The sequence below is a fragment of the Myotis davidii genome, unplaced genomic scaffold (assembly GCF_000327345.1).
Source record: "Myotis davidii unplaced genomic scaffold, ASM32734v1 scaffold79, whole genome shotgun sequence".
Lineage (NCBI taxonomy): Eukaryota > Metazoa > Chordata > Mammalia > Chiroptera > Vespertilionidae > Myotis > Myotis davidii.
Window position 1 is genome coordinate 7,574,610 of NW_006294339.1, and position 25,508 is coordinate 7,600,117.

General features: G+C 39.0%; 1 protein-coding gene across 1 annotated transcript in view; it reads right to left on the minus strand.

Moving 5' to 3' along the window:
• Nucleotides 1-25,508, minus strand: part of LOC102755005 (chromosome unknown open reading frame, human C1orf87) — a 77,972-nt gene that overhangs the window by 47,599 nt on the left and 4,865 nt on the right. Inside the window, 3 exon segments of the mRNA XM_006768378.2 lie at nt 2,391-2,654; nt 3,211-3,349; nt 13,992-14,210. Of these exon segments, the coding sequence (XP_006768441.1) occupies nt 2,391-2,654; nt 3,211-3,349; nt 13,992-14,210 (622 nt within the window).

The window sequence follows — 25,508 nt, forward strand, 5'->3', positions numbered from 1 at the left end:
CGTGATTAGCCAATGAAAAGGGTATTGGTCGTACGCCAATTACCATTTTTGTCTTTTATTAGATAGGATTATATATAATATGTGCTTATATTTAGATATATTCAGATTATTTGAGGATAAGGTCTTAGTTACTAAGGTAAATAAAAATATTTCAAAGTTTTATTTTTTATTACTAGAGGCCCGGTGCAAGATTCATGCACTGGTGGGGTCCCTTGGCCTGGCCTGTGGGGATCGGGCCGAAACCAGCTCTCCAACATCCCCCGAGGGGTCCCAGATTGTGAGACCCCCTCCTGCAGGCCCAGCCCCCAGGACCTGGATGACCACTGGCTCCCTCCTCCCTCCTCTCTGGGTCCAGGGTGCAGGTAACCAGATTTGGGGCTGACAGTGCCCCAGCAGCAGCCTAACCCATGGCCAATTCCGCAATGAATCGGGCTCCTTCCTCTACTGGTCAGAGCATCTGCCCCCTGGTGGTCATTGCCCGTCATAGCTACCAGGTGAATGGTCAGACTGTCGGATGGTCCCCTAGGCTTTTATCTATATCTATATCTATCTATATCTATATCTATATCTATATCTATCATCTATATCTATGTATATATGTGTATATATATTTATTTTAATTATTATTATATTTTTTACATAGAAAAGGACTGAAGGAATGTTGTCCATTTTCATTGCTGAGCTGGATGGAATCCTAGGGATTATGGTGGACAGACAACTCCAGAGCAATGGAGGGGGTAGCATGGGAGAAGGAAGCTAGACAGGGTCTCAGATATAAATTAGATTTCAGACCAGAAAATTTGATTGAATTGAAGATTCAAGGAGGTTATACTAATAAGTTGCCATTTTACTGCTAAATATTTCTCATACATATACAACTAATTTTATTTTTGCAGTTTAAAGGTGGGCAGGAGAGAGAACTTACATTCATTTGTGTACCTATTAACTGCTAAACATGAAACCAGGTTGGTTTTGGCCTTGTTTTCTATCATCACATGCTCACTAATGATTTTCCCATTGCTATTACTTCTTCCTCTTTTAGGGCACTTTTCTCTAGCTCCCTGAATTTGGTTACACTTGGACCTTGTTTTGTAAGCACTTTCAAGTGCGAGCTTGGGAAGTACAAGCAGAGAAAGAACCCTGCCCTTGTATTGGGGAACATTTATCTCAGCCCTGGGTCTGCCATTAATTCTCCAGGTGCCCTGTGCAAGTTCCTTAACCCCTCTGGAGCTCAGTTTCCTAATCAGTAAATTGATGGTGGTGAGTTATATTTCAAAAATTACTACCCCACCCCCAAAACTCTCTAATGCTCTAGGAGCTGTCACACTTCTTAGTCAAGTTCTCCATTCTTACCAACTGCTCAGCTTGTAAATGGATTTAAATGCACTCATTATCTTGAATCTCTAACTATCACACTAGTGTTAGGAGTAGACAATGAAAGTTGAGAAGGGAAAGCTCATTAAAGAGAAATTAAGCAGGACTAAGAGACCTAACTTGCCTGGTTCATGAGGCTCAGTGGTTGAGTGTTGACTGATGAACCAGGAGGTCATGGTTCAATTCCTGGTCAGAGCATGTGCCCAGGTTGTGGGCTCTATCCCCATTGTCAGGTATGCTGGAGGCAGCCAATCAATGATCATCATTGATGTTTCTTTCTCCCCTTCTCCCTTCCTCTCTGAAGTCAATAAAAATATATTAAAAAAAAAGAGAGGGACCTAAATCTATTTTCTGTTTTGGTCACTACGCCCTCACACCGTCATGCCTTAACGGCTTAGACGCTCAACACTGGGGGAGAGGTATGGGAACCAGCCAGGCTGCGGCCTGGGAGAGGGACAAGCCACCTGCCCTGCAGTCTAGTGCCTGCGGTCCGGGAGAGGGACAAGCTGCCTGCCCCATGGTCCAAGGTGCCAGAACCTGCGGCTGGCCCAGGAGAGGGACAAGCCACCTGCCCCGAGGTCCCAGGTGCCAGCACCTATGGCTGGTGGCCGTGAGGGAAGACCACGTCAGCAGGGGGGGCAGTTGGAGGCAACCAGGCCAGCATGCAGAGGCAGTGAGGGGCAACCAGGTCAGCAGGACAGGGGTTAGGGGGAATCAAGCAGGCAGGCAGGTGAGCGATTAGGAGCCAGTGGTCCCGGATTGCGAGAGGCAGTAGGACATCCCCTGAGGGGTCCCAGATTGGAGAGGGTGCAGGCCAGGCTGAGGCCCCCCGACCCCATGCACAAATTTTGTGCATCGGGCCTCTAGTATGGATATAAATAAGCTTTGTATCTTAGGGGTCAATAGTAAAGGTTATTTTTTAAAGAAAGAAACTAACCTTTTAATTCTATTACTCTGGTGGGTTCAAGTAAAATAAAGGAAAGAACTGCAGACTGGAAATTTTGAGGTGGCCATACCATTTCAGGAGAGCCATTCCTGGCAAACCTCTGGCAGAGGATCTTGACTGTTGGTAACTGCAGAGGGACTTCATGCCTCAGGAAGAGGCTGCTCAGCTGAGACTGAAGAAGAAATCCAGAAGCGATGGGATCTAGGATTTTCAGCTCTTTTTGAAGCTTGTCTAATAAGCCAGAACTCAAAGAGTGGGACTTGAGCTCTCTTCTGACCAGGGCGAGAAGAAAAGTGTCTTCTTTTGTTGTTCCACTTAACCTCTGGCCAATATCCTGATACAACAACAACCAAAAATTAACAGGGCTCTGAAATAAGATGACTGAAGGCCCATGCAAGGAGGCAGAAGCCTAGTAGGGCTGGTACCAGAGCATCTATTTTCAGGCCTAGCCTAGTATAGGACAAGTTAGTAATACCTGAGGGTAAGTGTTTGATCTGGATGTATTTATTAGTTTACAATGCCTTAGGACCTTCTCCTTCAGAATAAAAGAAGCAAATAACTTCAGAGTACATGCTACTTAAGGTATACCATCTTTGTTTTACAAAATAACCTTTTGATTATGTGAGAATTTAGAATGGCATATCTTAGAGACCCATTGGATTTGGGAGATGGAAGGTGGGCGGAAGGTGAGAAGTTCAGTTGGGACATTTGAGGTCTTCCTGTGAACTCCCCAGGAAAGCTTCCCGAAAAGCCAGTTAGATATGTGGAGTTGGGTGTCCACCTGTCCACCCTCAGACGGTCTTATTGTCTGTTCCACATCAAAGTATACAGTTAACAAGTAATACCCCTTCATCCACAATAGAAAACTCATCAACTCTCAGTATACACACCTCTGGCTGGTCAGAGCTTCCCCTTTCCATCTGCTCCAGGGACCAGTCTCTAAGGTTTCTCCTTGGGAGGCCATGGATATAGGACAGGGACTGGTCTCCAGTTGGTACAGAGCTACAGTAAACATTTGCCTGTTTGGGAGTTTTAAAGAAACAAAGACAAATAAATGTAGTAAATCTCAGAAGGAGAGCAGGAAAGAGAAAGAGGAAAGAAGAGAGACTATGACTGAGCCAACCAATTCCTTCAAACATATTCCCAATTCCAAATGACTTAGCCCATGGAGTCATTGGTTCATCGAGTCCCCAAAGAAGAAAGTTTGTCTCAACATCAATTTCAGCATTATATAATTAACAAGTGTTTGACAAATATATTAATAATTAGATTAATATATTTCATTTGTGTAAGAAAGAAAGTGTCTGCACAAAGTAAAATTAGGTGGAACATAAGGTGTTTATAGGCAAATTAGGGTGTTTATTAGAGAAAGGGTATCATTAGGCTCTTGTAATTAGCAGATTCAGGAAGGATAGCAAAGGCAATTGCGAGTTTTGTCTAGAATGAACTAGAAGAGATTAAAAGCCCAGATTGTTATATCCCAAGAGTGATGTTATTAGAGATTACAATAGAATAAATGATGGAACAAGGGCTAATGATAAAATCCCATTCCCTCTTGCCATGGAGTATGTGTATGAATCATGCTTTTTCCCCCCTGTATATTATGATGGTTTGATATCTGAGAGGGCCTGGCTGGAGGAGACTGTTCCTCCCAGTCCTAACTAAGTCCTAGAGATAGTGAACAGCTTCCTGCTACCACACTGTTCATATGAAAACCAACCAGGTCTTGGTTCATATCCCCATCCACCTCCTTTATCTAACCCTCACACACAGAGCCAGTATTTCCCCTGCCTGGAATCAACCGAGGTCTAGATACCAGAAAAATGGAGACCTATACCCAAAGTCCCCTGGGATATTTAAGTTAGACAGTTCTATTCTGTTAACCCTGCCTTGCCTTTCTCATGGAAACCCCAACAAAGGCCATGGCCTGTGCTTTCTCCTTACTTCTATCTCCTGACTGACCTTGTTGCTTTGTTGCTTCCCTATGCGGCCCTAAGTGGTGTGGTATGCCCCTTTTCTTGGAAAATTTAATAAACTCTTCTTTCAAAGGCATTGTCTTTATATCTGTCACTTTGCCATATCTGATGAAAATAAACTCCCAGGTACAAATCAGGGTGCATGGTTATTGTGAATATTAGGTAATTGGAAGGAGACATTATCAGAAGCATTCACAGAAAACTGAGTAGCTGTACTCAGTTGGTTGCCATGTTGAATGAATGACCTATTAGTATAGATAGCAACTTATGATGCTTCATGCTTTATAGTCATAAAGCATCCTATATAATAAAAGGCTAATATACAAATTGACTGAACGGTGGAACAACCGGTCGCTATGATGCACACTGACCACCAGGTAGCAGCAGGAGCCTCTCCCGCCTCTGCAGCAGCACTAAGGAGGTCAGTTGGACATCCCCCAAGGACTCCCAGACTGCGAGAGGGTACAGGCCAGGCTGAGGGATTCCCCCCACCGCTGAGTGCACAAATCTCGTGCACCAAGCATCTAGTTTTAAAGAGAAGTCAAGAGGCTCTCTAGAGTGAGCAGAGTGAGCAGAAGTAGCAGAGAGTTCTAGAATAATCATAAAAGTAAAACATTTATTGGCCACATACTCTGTACAGGCATCATATAGGTGTTTTGCTTAATTCATTCAATTTAATCCCTACAACAATCCTGTAAGGTAGATACTACATATAGCACCCTTTTATACTTGGGAAGCCGAGGCTTGCAGAAATTAAGTAACTATTCCTTCATTTAAGAAATACTTATGGATTGCCTAGTCTGGGCTGGGCACTCTAATAGGCCCTACAGTGAACAAAGCAGACCTGGCCCTTGTTCTCACAGAGCTTACGGAGTGTGAGAGACATAGAAAGAAAGCATGGAGTGAGGGCCACTATCAGAACAGTCCATGGGCCACCTAACCTGGACCTGGTGGTCCAGGTCTGGAAGCAATGACATTTAAGTCTAGGCTTGAAAGCTGAGTTAAATATGGATATGAACAGGCTGAATGGTGAGGGAGGAGGAGAAAAGAAGAAGGAAGAATGCAGAAAAAGGAATATTGAAAATCTCATAGGTTCACACAAGGGCATAATAGAGAGAGATGGGTGCTTTCAGAGCACAGTTGAAGTCAGAATTGTCCAAAGTTAACTCTCTAGTAAATTGTGCAGATAAGATTTGAACCCCAATTTCTACCATGGGATGAGAGAGATTCCACATTCAGTACATAGAGTAGTTTCATTCTGTAAAATATTTGGCTAGGTATTTTAGACATATTGTTCAAACAGTAGGTGTCTTTGAAAATTACTTGTAATATAAAATACTTCCATTTACAAGCACATATATTTTTCTGTCTCTGAGAATTTGATACACTTCTCTATTACAGTGTTCTGAACATGTACTTATTAACACTTCATTATGCTAATGAGGTCAAGGTGTTCTTTAGCTCCCTTTGCTCTCATTTAAACACCAAACTTTATTGAGTATCTTTATTTTCAGCATCCTTGAGTCAGATGAACAAGGCATATAATTCTTGTCCTCAAATTTTTTTGGCCTAGACATCACTGACTAAATTTTATGACCTCCTCTATGAAAAGGGAAAAGATATTTTTCTCCTAGGAGTGGTATGAAGAATGTGTTATGATGCATTTTAAATATTTTGTAAATTCTAAAACTACATTATGTATTTATTTGTTATTTTGTGTATATCCCTCCAATAGACTGTAAACTCTGTGTGTGCCAAGACCATGTCTTGCTGATTCCAAACATTAAGAAGAGCACCAAATTGGAAGAACAAACAGAGAAACACAATGTCAGAATGTTGATGACCTCTTGTTCAGGCCAAGTGCACATGGGGTTTCAGATTTGTCCCTTCACTAATGTAAATCATCCTGGTTATAGTTTTTCAAAAGCAAAGAGTGTCCCCAAATTGTCAATGAAAATAAAATGGGGAATTTTCATAAAAAATAATCATGTTGCCTGACTGGTGTGGCTCAGTGGTTGAGTATTATAAACCAGGAGGTCATGGTTCCATTCCTGGTCAGGGCACATGCCAGGATACGGCTTGATCCCCAGCAGGTGAAGTGCAAAAGGCAGCTGATGGTTGACTCTTTCATCATTGATGTTTCTCTCTTTTCTTTCCTCCCTCTCTGAAATCAGTGAAAATATATATTTTTAAAAATCACCATGTTTCTGACTTTAGGAATTGACAGACTACCTATAAAATCTCTGATGCTATAGGTTTCTCTAATTTGCTCTATTTTGAATCACAAAATACTGCATGGGGATAATGTGAGAGCCAAAATGACTCCTGACCAATACTGATTTTATGATGTTTCCATCAGAGAATTGGTACAAATGAAGTGCAGAAATTTAACAGTAAGTTAGTAACTCTTTTTGGGGTGTTGGAACTTGCAAGTGTTGGAAATGTAAATAAGTTTTCTTCTTAAAAGATTGCTTATAAATAAAACTATTTTAAAATAGTTATATTGTAGAAGTCATGTCAATTTGCAGAGACATCAAATGCATATTTTAAAAGTCCTAACAATAATAGCATTCCAGCCCTAACCAGTTTGGCTCAGTGGATAGAGCATTGGCCTGGGGACTGAAAGGTCCCAGGTTCGATTCTGGTTAAGGGCATGTACCTTGGTTGCGGGCACATCCCCAGTAGGAGGTGTGCAGGAGGCAGCTGATTGAGGTTTCTCTCTCATCGATATTTCTGGCTCTCTATCTCTCTCCCTTCCTCTCTGTAAAAAATCAATAAAATATTTTTTAAAAAATATAGCATTCCATTGTATGCATATACAGTTTGTTTATCCACTCATTTGTTGGTGGAGAGTTGGGTTTCTTCCCCATTCTAGTTACTATGAATAATGCTACTAAGAACATGGATGTACAAATACCTCCTTGAATCCCTTCATTCAATTCTTTTGATTCTATACCCAGAAGTGGTATCATATGGTAGTTCTACTTTTAATATTTGAGAAACCACCATACTGTTTTCTACAATACCTATAACCATTTTGCATCCCTACCAACAGATTTTATTCATACCTTCACTAACAGTCCTTATTTCTGTTTTTTTTTTTCCTTTTTGACGATAACTCTATTCTAATAGGCATAAGATGGCATCTCATTGTAGTTTTGATTTACATTTTCCTAATGAATAATTATGTTGAATATCTTTTTATGTGCAATTGGCCATTTATTTTTCTTCTTTGGATAAATGTCTATTTAAGTCCTTTGCTCATTTAAAAAATTCGTTTTCTTGTTGAGCTTTAGGAGTTCTCCATATATTCTAGATATTAATCTATTATTGAATATATGATTTCCTTCCATTCTGTGGGCTGCCTTTTTATTCTGTTGGTAATGTGTTTTGATGCACAACATTTAAAAATTTTTATAAAGTCCAATTTGTCAATTCTGTGTTTTAGTTTCTATGCCTTTGTAGTCATATCTAAGAAATCTTTGCCAGACCCAATGTAAAGATTTTTGCTTTGCTCAGCCAACATGGCTCAGTGGTTGAGCATCGACCTATGAACCAGGACTGGGTCATTGTTTGATTCCTGGTCAGAGCACATTCCTGGGTTGCGGGCTCAATCCCCAGTGTGGGGCATGCAGGAGGCAGCTGATCAATATTTCTCCTTCATCATTGATGTTTCTCTCTCTCCCCCCCTCTCTCTCTCTCTCTCCCCCACTTCCTCTCTGAAATCAATAGAAATATATTTTTAAAAAAGATTTTGTCTTATTTTTTTCTCCAGAGAGTTTTATAGTTTAGAATCTTATATTTAAGTCATGGATCCATTTTGAGTTAATTTTTGTAGATGGTGTTAGGTAAGAGTCTAATTGCATATTTTTACATGTGGCTATTCAGTTTTCCCAGTACTATTTGCTGAAAACACCACCTTTTCCTCTTTGAATCATCTTGGTACCGTTGTAAAAAATCATTTGGCCATTAATGTAAGGTTTTAATTTTGGACTCCCTATTCTGTTTCATTGGTCTATATGTCTATCTTTATGCCAGTGCCATACTGTTTTGGTTATTGTACCTGTATAGTTAGTTTTGAAATAATAAAGTGTAAGTTCTCCAGCTTTGTTCTTTTTCAGGATTGTTTAGGATCTTCAGAGACCCTTGAGGTTCTATATGAATTTTGGGATGACTTTTTATATCTCTGCAAAAAGGTTATTTGGATTTTTATAGAGATTAATGATGTTAACTTTTTCTGTATAAGAACATACATACCTATCCATTGTTCAAATCTACTCTTCTGTCTTTCAAGAATGTTTTATTTTTTTTTCATAAAGGTTTAGACATTTTTTGTTAAGCTTATGTCTAGGCATTTGGTTTATTTAGTTAACTTAATTGTTCATTTATTTGTTATTGTAAATGGTGTCTTGAATTTTATCTTCTGACTAGGTTTTTTCTGTATACATGAAGTCTATTGATTTGTATATATTGATGTTATAACTTTTTTGTCAAATTCTCTTACTGTTTTAGTAGTTTCTTCACTAGCTGTTTTGAGAGTTTATGTGTATAATATTATAATCTGAAAACAGTTTTTCCTATTCTCTTCTAATTATGTTTTTAGTTGCCTTATATTGTTTAATTACATTAGTGAATATCTCCAACATAATATTAAGAACCAGTGGAAAAAATACATACATTTACTTCTTCCAGGCTCTAATGTGAAAGCGTCTAGCATTTCTTACATAGAGAGAGAATTTTGGAAATAACAATGAACAAGATAAAATATTATTCTCTGGGGACTTACAGACTCATTGAAGGAGAGAGGCAAAGAAACAACTTATTTTAATAGTATGATGACATCTGCTATAGGGTTATGCACAGGTTGATTTAGAAATACATTAGAAAAGGCACATACCTCAGTCTTTTTTTATTTTTTATTTATTTTATTTTTTATTACAAAGGGTATTACATATGTGTCCATTTTTTTCCCCCGCCCTAGACAGTCCCCTAGCCTCCTCTATTCCCCAGTGTCTTATGTCCATTGGTTATGCCCATATGCATGCATACAAGTCCTTTGGTTGATCTCTTACCCCCCTACCTCCCGCCCCCGAACCCTCCCCGGCCTTCCCGATGCAGTTTGACACTCTGTTTGAGGCATACCTCAGTCTTGATGATTAGACAATGATGTTTCTCGACGGAGCTGATGTCTAAGTTGAGACCCCAGTATAATTAGGGTTAAATAAAGATGGAGGGTAGAGAATTCCACACAAAAGGAATAGCATGGGGAAAAGATCTATATATAAAAGCCTAAGTGACCAAACGATCAAATGACTGGTCAACCGGTTGCTATGACACGCACTGACCACCAGAGGACAGATGCTCAGTGCACAAGATTGGGCTCCCTCCTGTCTGGATCAGGCCTACGGGGATCAGGCTCCCTCCTGTCTGGATCAGGCCTGTGGGGATTGGGCTCCCTCCTGTCTGGTCTGGATCAGGCCTGCGGGGATTGGGCTCCCTCCTGTCTGGATCGGGCCTGCAGGGATTGGGCCAAAACTGGCTATCCGACATCTCCTGAGGGTTCCTGGATTGCGAGAGGGTGCAGGCCAGGCCTAGGGACCCCACCAGTGCATGAATCTGTGTACTGGGCCTCTAGTAGGAGATAAAAGAGAACAGAACTCTATTTGGGAAATGGAAGTTCAGTTCAGTGAAAGATGGGGGATGGGAGAGAAGTAGAGAGTAGAAAAAGTTGAGTTAAAATGATCAGTCAAGGAGTTTGAATTTTATACTGGAGCATTGAGAATTAAACAGTGGTTTTAAATGTTTTAAGTAGGGGTTACATTTGATCTGTGGTTTTGAAGTTCCTCCTAAAAGAGGTAGTGTATATACATTCCTGACCCATTAGTGTTATGCTTTGCCATGTGGCTTGCTTTGGCCAATGGGAGATAAGTGGATATGACACAAGCAAAGGCTTAATGTACTTGTGGTTGAGTTTGTACTCTTGAAATGTTTCCATTACCATGACAAGAACTTGCCTTGAAGAACCCACTGATTCAGACCAATAAAAAACAACACAGAGCAGACCTGAACCAAAAATTCAATCTGGAGCCAAGCCTGGGAATGTCCAAGTGAAATAAATTAATGCTGTTTTAGCTCACATCTGCTGATGTAAGCATAAATTATTATAAACCACTGAGTGTTGGGGTAATTTGTTACACAGAAATATTATAATAGCTGACCAATACAGAGGGGGAAGCATAGAAAAGGAAAGCCAATTTGATGATAATTAAAGTCTCTCTGCTGAGGTATAATGGTGGTCTGACTAGGATGATGTCAGAGGAAACATAAAAAAGAGAACAGTTTTTGAGAGACATGAAGGAGTTAGAATTTAAAAGTCTCAGTGATTAGTTGGATACCAGAGTTAGGGAGAGAGAAGAGGAAAGCATGCCCAGGTTTCTTGCTTGTGCAACTGGGAGAACTGGGAGACCATTCTGTGAGACAGGCCATAAGATGAAGAGTGGGATTGGAGATTTTGCTTTGAACATATTGAATCTGAGCCACCAATGCTGCACAGCCAAGTGGAAATGTCCTTCACATCTATCTATTCATCTCTTAAAGGAAATAACATTTTGTACCTCTACCTTCCTCACAGGACTATTTTTTGTTGTTGTTTTCTCACAGGGCTATTGAGCAAAACAAGCAAGATAAAATACGCAAAAGGTGTTTAAAAGAAACACCACCAATCAGCCGTGATAATTATCAAAATGAGAGCACTAACACTTTCATTTTCATGCTGCCGGATACAAAAAGCACACTAATTTTATTTTTGAAACCGTGCTACTGAGTTCGTTGTTAGTCACACATTCTTTTTTATTTTCTAAGAGAAGGCAGAACTGATTTTTCTGAGAAATAATGTAAACAACATATATATTTTCAAAGACACATAAGGAGAAGAATTTGGAGACAAAAAGATCCTAGGGTCGGTGGTGAGAAGAACCAGGCTCTTCACTTGTGAAACTTTGAACTAAACATGAAGCTCTGGGCCTCTTCTTCTTCATTTGTGAAATGAAAGTTTGTACTGGTTGATTTCCAAGATATCTAACTGTTATCACTTACATGAAATAATGGATTTACTTAACATTTTCTGCTTTACTTACCTCCTATTAATCATAGGATACCTTCAAGCTGCATCTGTAATTTAGAAAAGTTTGCCCATCCTCACCCACGTTAGCATAAGTTTTTATCAGTAAATTCTCTTTTGGAGCAAATTCAGTCCAGATTGTCTGTTAGATACCACACAGGAAAGCTTATTTTCATCTATGTGTGAGGGATGAGGATCTAGAATGAGTTCTGATCGGTTTGTTTTTTTCACTGAGGCATGATTCCATTTACCACTTATCAAGGTGGTAATGAGGGTCTCTGTACCAGGCAACTGTGGCTGCCATCTGGCAGGCCAGCTCCACACACTTGGCAGACAGAACCAATTAGGCCCACACCTCCCACGAGGCCTTGCTATGTTTGGTGGTTGAGTGTTAGCCCTACTGAGCCTCCCACGAGAAACCTCACTGAGTTTTTTTTGTGTGGGGGAGAGACACGTCATCTCCCTCTGTCACTCCAGCGCTAGCAAAGAGTCCGGATTATGGAGGCTCATGAACAGCTTACCCAGCGATCATGCTGCCCATTATAATGGCTAATGCAGAGTCTGTTCCAGGAATGGACAGCTCACTGTGGTAAGGGGCATATTAAGAAATAACTTTCTATTTATAAGAGAAAACCTAGAAATGACTTACATGCCAAAAATAAGGAATTAGTTAAATGAGCCATGTTATATTCCTATAAAGGAATGAATACAGTTTGGTGATTAAGGACCTAGAACCTGGGCTTCAACTGGGCTCTGCCACTTCTCAGTCTTATGATCTGGACAAGGCACTTGAACTCTCTGTTTCTCAGTTCCTTCACCTATATGAACTGAAGTTAATAAGTGTTCCTACCTCATTGGGTGCTTGAGAGTAGTTACATTAGTTAATCTATGTAAAGAGCTTAGAATAGCTCCTGGCACAGAGTAAATGTTATTTAAGTGTTCTGAGTATGACTCATAGAGCCATTAAAGAGGATGCTTAAGGTGAATTTTGTGAAGCTGGAACAGAATTCTTGCTATGAAGTGAATCAAGCAGGATAACAGAGTATATGCATCATGATTCATACTTTACTAGTATATCTATGCTTGGAGGAAAGAAGAGAAAGAAGTACACCGCTGTTTTTTTCTTTTCAGTTGAGTTTTGTTTTCTTCTTCATTGTATTCTCCTCGCATTTTCCAAAATTTCTACCTAAGTATGTAATATTTTATAATTAGGAAGATCAATATTAAGAAGAGAAAAGAAAACCTGGGAAACATCTTATCTGGACATTTTTGAGTCACTTTAATTTTTCTGCATCTCAGTTTTATCATCTATATACCATAGAGATAGAAATAACCTCACAGGTCAATTCCAAGGAGCAAATAATAAAAATCACCTGAAAGTGACCAGGCAACAATAAAGTGTTTCATAACTATAATATTCTTACCAAAGTCATCCTTGGGGGGGGGGGGCAACAAAAACAAATATATTAACACCAGAGTCAAAATTAGGTGAAAACTCAGAGGTCTTTAGAAGTTCATAATAGATTAGTTTACCTCTGCAGATGCATTATGTTCTGCTTCAACCAAGTCCTAAATTCAAGGACTCATGAGAAAGCCAAAAGAATGCATTACCTGGGGATTAGGAAGCCAGAGTTCCAGCACAAGCTGTGCCATTGACATTTTGGGCAAGTCACTTTTATTTCTGGACCCCACTGTTCAAGTAGATCTTTCAGAGTATGGTCTGAGGTCCATTGTTGGGCTGTTAACTACTCCAAATTGCATTTTTTTCAGCATTCTTATGAACAAAAGTCACAAATCCATAGGCTTTTATTTTCTCATATAACTAAAACTAGCTTGTATCTGAGAGATTTAGTAGGGGCTATTAAAATTAAAAACTAAAAATGGTTATGTTAGAGTGTGCTGCAGACTCTCAGTATTCTACTAAAATATCTGGCTGTCACTTAATGCTTGGCAGCACTGCAAAACTCCTACTCTATGTATCCGTTTAATTGCCGTTTCGACAATTTTTGGAAATGGTACTTTGTTATCGATAAATTGTTAGTTTTTTCTTGTTTTGGATCCAGTTTGCAATTGCTGCTATTCTTGTTTTTTAATTACAAAATACTAATCATTTAGATTCTTCATTATCATGTTAGTTTGTTGTCGATCATTTGGCTGATTCTGAACAAGAGTGAAGTGATATAGATTTCTATCCAGATAGTTTTGGGCTGATAATTTTTGGATGTCTAGATATGGTAGCACTGGATTTTGAAAGTAAGTGACCTCTCCCTGGAATGGTAAAGAAGACAGACCACCCTACCTCCAACCTATCCCAAATTTACATGTATGGTGATAATTATCACTGTATGTCCATCATTGAGTGAGCCAGAGGCAGAGTAGGTTGAGCAACTCAATTTGTGGTCAACAAAGATGCATATACACAATAATCTCAAAATTCATTTTCAGATTTAAAAAACTCATTCTAAGTCTATCTTATGCAAAATACATCTATTACCACTTGTATGAATATATGCCTCTATTCTAACTCTGAATTTTCCTAGCCCTTTACCAAGAACAGTTCATGTATTTGTCACTCACTTTGCCATCCAGAAGTCTGCTACCGAGCGCTCCCGTTAGGAGTTTCTGGTTGTTCTCGGGGGGCTTGTTCTTTTGCACATCATCTGGGCCATGAGTGATTTGATGATCAGTGGGATTACTAGGAACTGGGGTGTCTCTGATCATCTGCCTTGCATTACCAGTCACAGATTTCTGGAACACTCTTTGAGTTTCTGCCTTCAAGTTCTCCTCCTCCTTGCTGTGAAGAAAGGTTTTGTATTTTGTTACTCACAGGGTGGATTTGCATGTGCTAGGCTGGCATGAGAAAATAGAAGGTGTTTGTTGGTGTGAACAGTAGTAACCTAGCATTGGGGAATGAAGAAGTAAATGTTGGTTATTTGTCTAGGGATCATTTACCATAGAGAGGCCATGTTATTATTTCCTTAGCCTTTATTTCCCCTCCCCTCTTCCTCATACTCATAAAGATAATCTGTCCATCTGCTCCAAAGCTCCTATTATAAGTAATGACAGTATCAAAATGAACCCTATAGATCATCACATATCTTACTTACAAGCCTGAAAGGTATTTTTGCTGTTTGTAACTAGAAAAAGAAGAAAGTCAAGGCAGTTCGCCAGCTCCAGTTCTGCTCTGTCTTCCCTCAACTCCTCACCTTGAAGCTTCTTTTCCTTTCATTAGTCCTCCATTTAAATTTAATATTGCGCCGAAGACGGTTTGGCTCAGTGGATAGAGCGTCGGCCTGCGGACTGAGAGGTCCCGGGTTCGATTCCGGTCAAGGGCATGTGCCTGGGTTGCGGGCACATCCCCAGTGGGAGGTGTGCAGGAGGCAGCTGGTCGATGTTTCTCTCTCATCGATGTTTCTAACTCTCTATTTCTCTCCCTTCCTCTCTGTAGAAAATCAATAAAATATATTTAAAAAAAAAATAAATTTAATATTGCATAGGCAGGGGTGGGAAACTTCTGGCCCAAGGGCTGTATAAGGCCCACAAAATCATCTGGCCTTGCCCTGCCAAGGCATTAGGGTTGAGTTAATTAAATGTTTGACCAAATAGAACAGGCTAATTTTTAAATTGATAATTTTGTGTGACCTGCAAATGATGTTATAAATATCCAAATGGCCCTTGGCAGAAAAATGTTACCCACCCCTGAATAGAGAAAAGAAAAGGAAAATAAAAATCCAATAGGAATCATTCATGAAAATGCAAATAATAAACAAAATTTAAAAATTATTCAACCTTGTTTCATTACTAAAGACTTATAAGTCAAAAACAATTGCAAGGCACCATTTTAAATATAGAAAACTTAAAAAAGAAGTGAATGGCTACACCAAAAGATCTAAGTGGTTGAGTTTGTAACCTGACAAAATGTATGAAGAGTCAGAAAGTTGAAACTCTTTAGCCTATTAAATCAAAATTTTAAGATTGTGTATTATGAAAAAAAAATGCAGAAGCAGAAAAATTAAAAACTCTAAATATTTAGTAATAGGTAGATATGTTGAATATTTAATTATATGTCCATATGATAAAATGTATAGAGCTATTAAAATAGGAATAATTTTAATGACATAAAAATGTCTAGTTATAGAAATAAGTGAAAAATATAATTATCTCAACTATGTACAAAGCATGTCTGTAGTATATGTGTTTATGTGTGAGTATACAGTATATCTAGAAGGATATAAGCTGAAGTAAACAGTAAATATCTCTGGGTAGTGAAACTCAGTAGATTCCATCACACTCTATTACATTATATTATATCACATCACATCTCATAAAACTATTCGTAATTTTCTACACAAGAAAATATTATTTTATAATTTGGAAAAATAAATTTCAAAATCGTTTTGTCTAGAAGGGATTCTATAAATTCTAGATGTTATTGTTAATACAGTAGAAAGGCTCTATTTTAAAGCATGTCATACTCTCTGAGCATGAAACAATTGCCTCAGTATTTGTTGATTTAGTAAAACCAAATCATAGGCAATGATTTAGATGTATATTTTTGGTAGTAATCCTCTTGGTTGTGGCAGCATGAGAAGGAAAGAAGGCCTAGGAAAGAACTCTGAGGAACTCCTACATTTATAGAGGGAAGAGGAACCCTAAAAGGCAATTTAGAAGAAATTTTCAGTAAGGTAGAGGGGGACCAGCAGTGTGAGTTTTTGGCAGCAAAGTGAAGAGGATGTTTCCAGAGAGAGCGCATAGTCAACAGTGTTAGGTACTCCTGAGAAAGGTAAGCACTGAAAAGTGTCCATTGACATCACCAGGAATCTTGGCAAAAGAGTTTCAGTGAGATAATGGGGGTGGATACTAGACTGAAGTGGGCTGAGAAAAGAGCCAGCTGAGCCAGAGAAAAGGAGAGGATATCATTGGTAAAATGAGATGATCCCTGACAAAGTGAAATGGGGTGTCACTGAGAGAACAGAGACGGAAATGAAACCTCAAGGTTGGGTATTAGAGAGCTAGGTGAGGATGCAGGCAAATATATTTGTACATTTGGTGCCAGAATGTTGATCAAATTGCTGACAGTTTGAATTTTCTTTGGATATACACGGTATGGCTACCTGTTGGCTCTCAAGGGGGAAGTGGTGGGGTAGGAAGTCTGATTAAGGGTAGATGGCTTGCGATAGCTGCTATGAAGAGTGGAAGACAGCTGATCAGAAGAAAGGTTGGCGGGGCAAAAATGAGTGACCGTGAAGGCTGGAGACCATGACTTTGTGGCATCAGCCTGAGAGCGTGAATGGTCTCCTCCAGGATTACCCAGGAGTCCTTGTGGAGAAGCAAAGAACACAGTGGGGCACATTTGGGGCTGGGGCCTTGTCAGACAGGTACAGTCAAATAACAACAGAACAAGATGGGAATATAGAAGAAAGGTGCATATTTAATAAATAGTTCTTGCAGTGAGAGAAGATGTATAGCATATGGTCCCTGACCTTAAGGAACTTAATTTCATTTGGTTGTCCAAAAATAACACAAATAATCAAGTTAATAGCTGGTATAACTTGATTCTATAAGTTAGATAGATAGCTTTTAGCTACAGGTTACCTTTTGGAGAGTTGTAGAGCCCAGAAGGGAATTCCAGGGGGCTTCTAGGATATTGGTACTATTCTATTTTTCGATCTGGATGGGTGTATTATGTTTGTGAAAATTCAGTGAGCATACGTATGATGTGCACATCTATGGATATGCATATAGATATATTTCTAAGTTTTTTAAAAATCGACATATATTTTATATAAATAATATAAAACATACCTCATTAACTTATAGATGAATGTCAAATAAATGTTACAAAGAATCAGTGATATTTGAAATTCATAAGAGGAATAACCGAAATAAATCAGACAAATACCATATAATTTCACTTATTTGTGGGATCTAAAAAAACACGCAAAACAAAAACAAACTCATAGATACAAAGAATGAGCTGGTGGTTATGGGAGGGGAAGGGACTTAAGAGAAGGGTGAAAGGGAAAGGGGCAGAGGGGACCAATTATATGGTGATGGATGGTAACTAGACATACAGTGGTGAACACTATGTAGTGTATACAGCTATCAAATTATAATGTTGTACAACTGAAATGTATTTAATCTTGTACCCCAATTTTACCACAGAAAAACTTAATGAGTAATAGTTACAGTTTGCAATGGTTGCAAAAATAATGTTTCTGAGCATTTAACCCCATGACCGTCACACTAGCCACTTACATACACTAGTTTATTTAGTCTTCAGATCAACCCTACAGATGGGTGCTCATATTTGTCTCATTTTTAGGATGAAGGTATTAAGCATCAGAAAGTTTATTTGATTTGTCCAATTCTACATTGTTTTTCAGTAGTAAAGCCAGAATTTATACCTAGGTCTACCTGGTTGCACCTAAATTCCTACTGCCCATAGAAGAGTCCGGAGAGACTCCATGGAAGTTTGGGATTATATGAGGGACAGAAAGTAGAGGAGGAGACAACGAAAGCAGGTAGTGCAGGATTTAAAGGCAAAACTGGGCATAGGGGCAGAGAGTTCATTCTTCCAGATGAAATCAAGGGATAAATTATCTTTGCTTTAATCACCTTCAAAATTTTTTTGTGGGCAGTCTCAGGACAGACGAGCCAGAGAAATGTGAAATATATCTGCCTGTCTGTTTAAACAACCACAGTAGATATAAAAACCAAAAATAACCTGTTAAATCTGTTGCTGTTTTTTTTTTTTTAAAAAAAAACCCCACATACATAGCAGTTTAAAATTATCATGAAAATGACTCCCCAACTGAGAAGTGGCATGTGTCTATTGCTAGCACAAACATCTAGTCAACACACATTGGTTGTTATGCTGTTCACAAACTCACAGTTTTTTCTTCTGTGCTTGTGTGCTATCTACCTGCGGTACTGAAACTAGAAATCTGCCATTTCAATAGAATAAAAATAAAAATAAAGCCATCAGTACTCTCTTGGAAGCAAGACACAGCTAGCTTCTTCATAGGTACTTCTGACTTTAGCTGCTGCTCTCAGGGACACAGTGAAGAGTTTTATGTCCTCTGGGAACTACAGTAATTAGGGGGGATTACTGTATTGCTGAATGATAAATAAACGTGGAGAAAACTATCCAGTTGTTCCCTTTCTCACACTGGGCTCTTCCTGCAAACCAGCCTTTTGGTGCCACCCTCTGCTACTGCTCAGAGTCTCAGAGTGAGAAAGAAACATTGCAAAGGTGGCTAGAAGCATCCCTCGCCCGAAGAACATCAAATCTCAAACGGAGAACCCAAGGGGCTCAGCAAAAAGGTCACCAGATGCCATCTTAAAGGTCTGCCAGTCTTGGCAGGGACTCAATGTCACTGATTTCCAACTGTGCGCTAACAGGCCCAAATCCTCTGGAGAAGGCAGCCCAGAGTGTGCCAAGGCAGTGACTGCGGATCTAATTTCAGTAAATGAAAGCATGTTCTTATTTGGAAGTAATAACAGATTATCAACACAAGCAGACTTTTCCTTTTTTAAAAAAGACAACAACAAAATAAAAAATAAAATGAGACTTGGGAGGGAGTGCAACTGAAAATCTCACAGAACTCCATGGGGAAGCTGTAATATGAAGCCTGTGCTAATGTGCAAATGTTATTGTGAGGGGTCTTTCTTCTGCTTCTTCTTTTGTCATTCCCTAAGCCACAGTGTGTATTATTATCATAGAAATTTATTCTGCAGAAAGAATTTTAAGACTTTATCTGCCAACCCTATGCCTGAATCATTTATTTCTTTGTTATTGTAATTATACAAGCTAACATTTCTAAAAGCTTATGTGTTAGCTATCACATATAAATTTGCATATTTTTTCATGCTGTATTAATAATCCTGAAAAATAGGTATTATTATCACCATTATACAGATGAGAAGACAGATGACCAGAGAGATTAATTGCCCAAGATCACCTTGCTAGTCAGCACAGATCCAGGACTCAGGCCCAGACTCCAGACAAATTGCTCCTTCCTCTACATTACTCCTCAAGTCTACACGTATAGTTTACAACTGTCTGTTTTAAACAACAGGATTTTGCTTCTCTTTAAAAATATTAGTTAAAATACCATATATAAAAGCATCTAGTTCATCTTCCCACCTAGACCTAAAGGCCCTGTACAGAACACCAAAGTAGCTGTCATTCAGCTTTGGTTTGTAACCTTCCCAGGGACAAGGAATTCAATGCATTTTCAAAGTTATTCCCAAAATATCTCATTTCTTTCTTTATAGCATTGAATCAAATTCTCACATCAATGGAAATAACCAAATGTATCTTAAATGACATTTGCACTACACTATTTCACAGAATAAAAATGGTTTCTCACCAAAACAGGTTTGGCTCAGTGGATAGAGCGTCGGCCTGCGGACTGAAGGGTCCCGGGTTCGATTCTGGTCAAGGGCACGCACCTGGATTGCGGGCGCATCCCCAGTAGGAGATGTGCAGGAGGCAGCTGGTCGATGTTTCTCACTCATCGATGTTTCTGACTCTCTATCTCTCTCCCTTCCTCTCTGCAAAAAATCAATAAAGTATATTTTTTTAAAAAAATAAAAAAAAATGGTTTCTCAAATTAAGGTCATGTTGGCTGCAAAATTAGCAACCAAATCAATCAGCAGTTGTCTTTTGGTATGATGTACTTTCAGTGATATCCCAGCAGCCCTTCTCTTCTGCAATCTTCTTTCTTCACTTAAACCATTATCTGTGCTTACACTATGGACATTTTCTTCTAGCTGACCTGTCTTTGAACTACGCATTACTACCTTCTTAGTTGAGGTAGTAGTGGGCATCCAATCCACTCATTGTCTTCAGACTATGTTGTCTTACAATTTATAAAAGTAGGTGATAACTTAAAAAATGAAGTATGTAAAAAGAGATATGGGACTATAGAGGAGTTTCCTCTGCTTAAAGGGGATGAACATGACTCCATGAAGAAATTAAGCTATAAAATAGCAGTTGAAGGAGAAAATAAGAGGTGGAAAAACATTCCAAATGGGGTGAAGGGCTTGTTCTTGAAGGATACAACAGTGATTCCTAATCACTGAACCTCAGGCCACCTGAGATGGGCCATAATCATGCAGGGTGCTGGATGATAAAACAGATATGTGGACCACTCTGATATTCTTAAATTGGAATTAAACAGGACAAGAAAATCTTGATTCTTGGAAAACATCTCAGATGATTCCCATGTGCACTAAAGTTTGAGAAATAAAAGCATAGAGAATGAAAAAGGAAGGGTTTTTTCTATCATTGTGCAAAGTTTACCCATAATTTCAGGCAGTGTAGTACTGATTTTGAATCCTAGCCTGATAACTTGTGTGACTTTTGGCAAATTAGTACTCATTTCTGATTTTCAGTCTTTTATCTGTGAGATTAGAAAATAATACTTATTATGGTAAGATGTATAAAATATTTAGCATCAAGCCTGGGTGCTCAGTCAGCCCGTGACAAGTGGTAATTTTAGGTTAGTTATTAAAGTGCTATCTCCTTTATCCAAACCACCCCATCACCCAGGTACAGAAAGGATGCTCTTTCCTTCGGATCCCTAAAACTTCCTTATTGATAGATAAAACTAGCATTCAAAAGATTGAAGTTCCATAGCACACAGGAACTGAGGAAAATCTATTTAAATAGATAAAAAGAGATTTAATGTAATCTGTCTAATAACAGTAATTACCAGTTCTAGAAATCACCCACTTTAAAAAAACAGAGTAGTTGAAATTAAAAATCTTCAGAATCCTTCATTTTATAGAGAAAAACAACAACAGAGCATCACCACAATGTCCTCAGGTGGATGATACCCAGGAGCTTTGCAGACTGGGCTGCTTTTAAATCTTTCAGCCAGCCTTGTTCAGCTTGAAATTTAATGTTCTTTGCACTTGCACTCTCCCCTGTTTTTCTTTTGCAAGTCTAAGCAAAATGATTGTGCAACTGCCTGTCCTCTTCACCAATCATCTCAGCACTTTAAGGTACAGTTTCTGAGCCAGGTCTTCTGTCCATACTGTGAAAGGCGGCAGCACCAACAGCTCTCCTGGCTCCCTGCCATCCTCTGGATACATACATGTGGTCTATGGGAGTGGGGAACAATAATCTTTGCTATGTTATTTTCTTTAATGAGGTTGAACTAAATTCAGGGTATGAAAAGAGATCCTGGATTTAAAAAGAGGGATGGATAGACAGAACACAGGATTTTTAGGATAGTGAGACTATTCTGTATGACACATAATGATGGACATATGTCATTATACATTTGGCCAATCCATAGAATGGACGACAAAAGAGCAAAGCTTAAGGTAAATTATAGACTTTGGGTGATTAAGTCATATCACTCTAGTTTCGTCAGTTTTAACAAATGTACCATTCTGGTGGGGGATGTTGTTAACGGGGGAGGCTATGCATATGTAGGGAGAGGTGTATATGTGGAATCTCTGTAACTTATCCTTAAATTTTGTTGTAAATGTAAAACTACTCTAAAAAAATCAGCCCTAGTGGGTTTGGCTCAGTGGATAGAGCGTCAGCCTGCAAACTGAAGGGTCCCGGATTCAATTCTGGTCAAGAGCATATGCCAGGGTTGTGGGCTCAATCCCCAGTAGGAGGCATGCAGGAGGCAGCAGATCAGTGATTCTCTCTCATCATTGATGTTTCTATCTCTGTCTCTCTTCCTCTCTAAAATAAGAAAAATAATTTTTAAATCAGTTTGTGTCTTCCACTGCTCTCAATTCTATAAAGAACATTCCATTCTCCATAGAACAAACCCAGAGTTCCTACCGTGGCCCACGTGACCTGTTACCTGACTTCATTTCCTACTCCTCTTTCCTTATTTACTCTGTTTCACCAACATTAGCTTCCTTGCTCCTCCTCAAACACGCCAAGAGGCTATCTTTTGTCAGTTCCCTCAGCCCAGAAAGCTCTTTTTTCAGATGTTTGCATGTGTAGATTTTTGAGGCATGAGGATGGTGGTGGGCACCTGTGGTGTCATTTGGCACAGCCTGAACCTCATGGGCAGGAAAGCAGCAGCTACATGGGAGCCCTGATCTTTGGGCACTGTGCTCCCAGAAAGAGACATTATTCCACTTTTTATAGAGAAATCTGAGGCAGCTTTGTGAAAAAAAAAATCTGCTTGCATTTCAAGTGGTTGACTTAGGTGCTGTTTGTAGCAGTCGCTAGGAACACCAGATGTCTAATAACTGAAAAGCTCCGGGCCTATAGAAAGTTGCAGTCTTAAAATAATGTGTGTTCTGTTACTATTGCTTTCACTTGTAGTGTTCTATATTTCAGTTAGTTCTAAAGTGTGTTTTAGATTTTTTTGTTACTGATATCTTTGTTAGTGTACATATCAGTTATCGAGAGAGTCATGTTAATAATTCCAGCTATGATTATAAATTCATTTTGCCTTTAACTTATGTCAATTTATATTTCATACATTGTAATGTTATGCAATTGAGTTCATATTAATTAGTAAGTACTAAATCTTCCTTTTTTTCCTATAAAATATTCTTTTGAAAATTTCTACTAATGGGTCTTGCCTTAAAGCCTGCATTATCTGATGTTTGTATGGCTACACCATTTTTTATGGAACGTTGGAATCTAGTGAGCCATGCCCAATGGGATAGAGTTGGGACAGTCTTAGCCAGCTCACTGGTAACTAACCATGGATAATTCTCATTGGATAGTTCTAGCTCTTACCTCCAGGCAGTCTCAGTTCAAATGTCACTTATGCAGAGAGCTCTTCTGGGAACACCTTTGAGATTTGAAATACCTTTATGATCCTCCTTTATGTTTGTTCATTGCACTATCCTCACTTGAACAGTCATTGTCTATATCAGTGATGGTGAACCTATGACACACGTGTCAGAGGTGACACGCGAACTCATTTTTTGGTTAATTTTTCTTTGTTAAATTGCATTTAAATATATAAAATAAATATAAAAAATATAAATCTTTGTTTTACTATGGTTGCAAATACCAAAAAATTTCTATATGTGACACGGCACCAGAGTTAAGTTAGGGTTTTTCAAAATGCTGATACGCCGAGCTCAAAAGGTTCGCCATCACTGGACTATATGTTTGTTGTGTATCTCTCATCACTAGAACTTTAGGTACATTGCTGTATCCTCAAGGCTTGGCACTCAGTAAGTACTCAATTATTGTTTGTGGAAAGAATGTTGATGGGATTCCATATATGCATTAATTTTTATAGTTTTTAATGTTAACACTTTAAAAAAGTTCAAGAAAGTAAAAATTGTATTAATATGAAGGGTTTTGAGGGATTAAAAATGATAAGATATGGGCTCTAGGAGAGTCACGTGGGAAAATATAAGAACTTTATATATTTCTTGGTTATAAATATTAAAGTACATTATTATAAATATTTGCTACTTTTTTCCCCCATAAAATCTTGCAGTCCGTTTCCCTTGTGCTTAACAATGTTGTACCAACAGCAATGTAACTATGGAATAAAGTGCTTTGGATCATTGATTCTTGGCACTGGAAGGAACTATAGAGGCCAATTTTATTCACTGGTAGTATCTCTACTCACAGGAGTTTCTTGAAACGAACCCAATTCCTCTTTTAGTTAACAACTCAATCCCCAGATTCTATAAATAAGCCACATTTCACACCCTGGATCATCTATAATGCCACACCTTTAGTGTCCACCCCTTTAGTGTGCCAGAGTCCCTCCTAGAATGTGACATCCAGAATGAAGCACACTACCTCTCAGGTGACAAGTACAGTTCTGAATACAGTGAGCCTCCCATACTGTCTATCTGGATCCATTCCCCTCATGATGAGCTCAAACACAAGTGTAACAGGGAAACTCCATTTTATCCTCTACTTTCTATTACTATCACACACCGCTGGTCACCAAATGTGTAGGGTTTTCCCCGCAGTGAACAATTCTCCCACACCAGCTAGGTGTCCTCTAATCCAATTAAGTTCTGACACCATCTACATGGAATTATTGCAAATCCCACAGGTTAAGGGCTCAGTCCTATAAGACTGCCCTGTCTCCTTGGGATTGACATCTGGGCTATAAGTCAAGGTTCCCCTAACTCCCTCCTCCAGTTTGATTAATTCCCCTGAGTGGCTCCACAAACTCAGGAAAACTATTTACCCTTTGGATCACTGGTTTATTTTAGAAGAATATATCTCAGGAACAGTCTGATGGAAGAGATGCATAGGGCAAGGTGTGTGAGGAGGGGCATGGAACTCCCATTACCTCTGCAGGCCCACTACCCTCCCAGCACACAGAGGCATTCAGCATCTCAGAGGCTCTCTGAACCTTATTCTTTTGCTGTTGTTGTTTTTAAATTAAGGCTTTATCTCATAGTTGTGATCAAATCATTAACTCAGTCTCCAGCCCCTCTCCCCTTCTGGGAGGATTGGGTGAGGGGTGCTGAAAGTTCCAAGCTTTTAATCATGGCCTGCTCTTTCTGGTGACCAGCCTGAAGCTACCTAGGAACCCTTTGAGAATATCCTCATTAAAGCAAAAGACATCCCATTACCCAGGAAATGTCAAGGGATTTAGGAGTTCTGTATCAGGAACCAGGGTCAAAGACCAAATATTAGAACAAAAAAAATGTTCTTAGTGCTCATATCTCTTAGAAAATTGTAAGGGTTTTAGGAGTTTCATGTCAGGACCTGGGAGCAGAATTCAATATATGTTTTTCTAGTATTTCACATCAAGTAAAAACCAAATATTTGTGCCATATAATATTTTACATGTACCCTTAACTAAAGGCAGAATATATCTTTGCATATATCTCTGTTGATTTCATCTTGTTTTAGCTCACTTTCCTGCCAAGGCTTTCCAGAATTCTATCTATGTGTTTACTGACGTGATTTTTCTGTCCCCCTTCAACTGTGGATTAAAGAATGTTGACTAAGAACAGGGTCACACAGAAATCCTCTCCCTCTTCTTCACTCCTGTTGGAACATTAACTGTTCAATCACCACCATGTTGGTATGGCGTCTATCCTAATACTATCAAGTCCAGAATTATTTGCCTTATTTCAAGTCTTTGTGATAGAGATGTGCTTAATGATG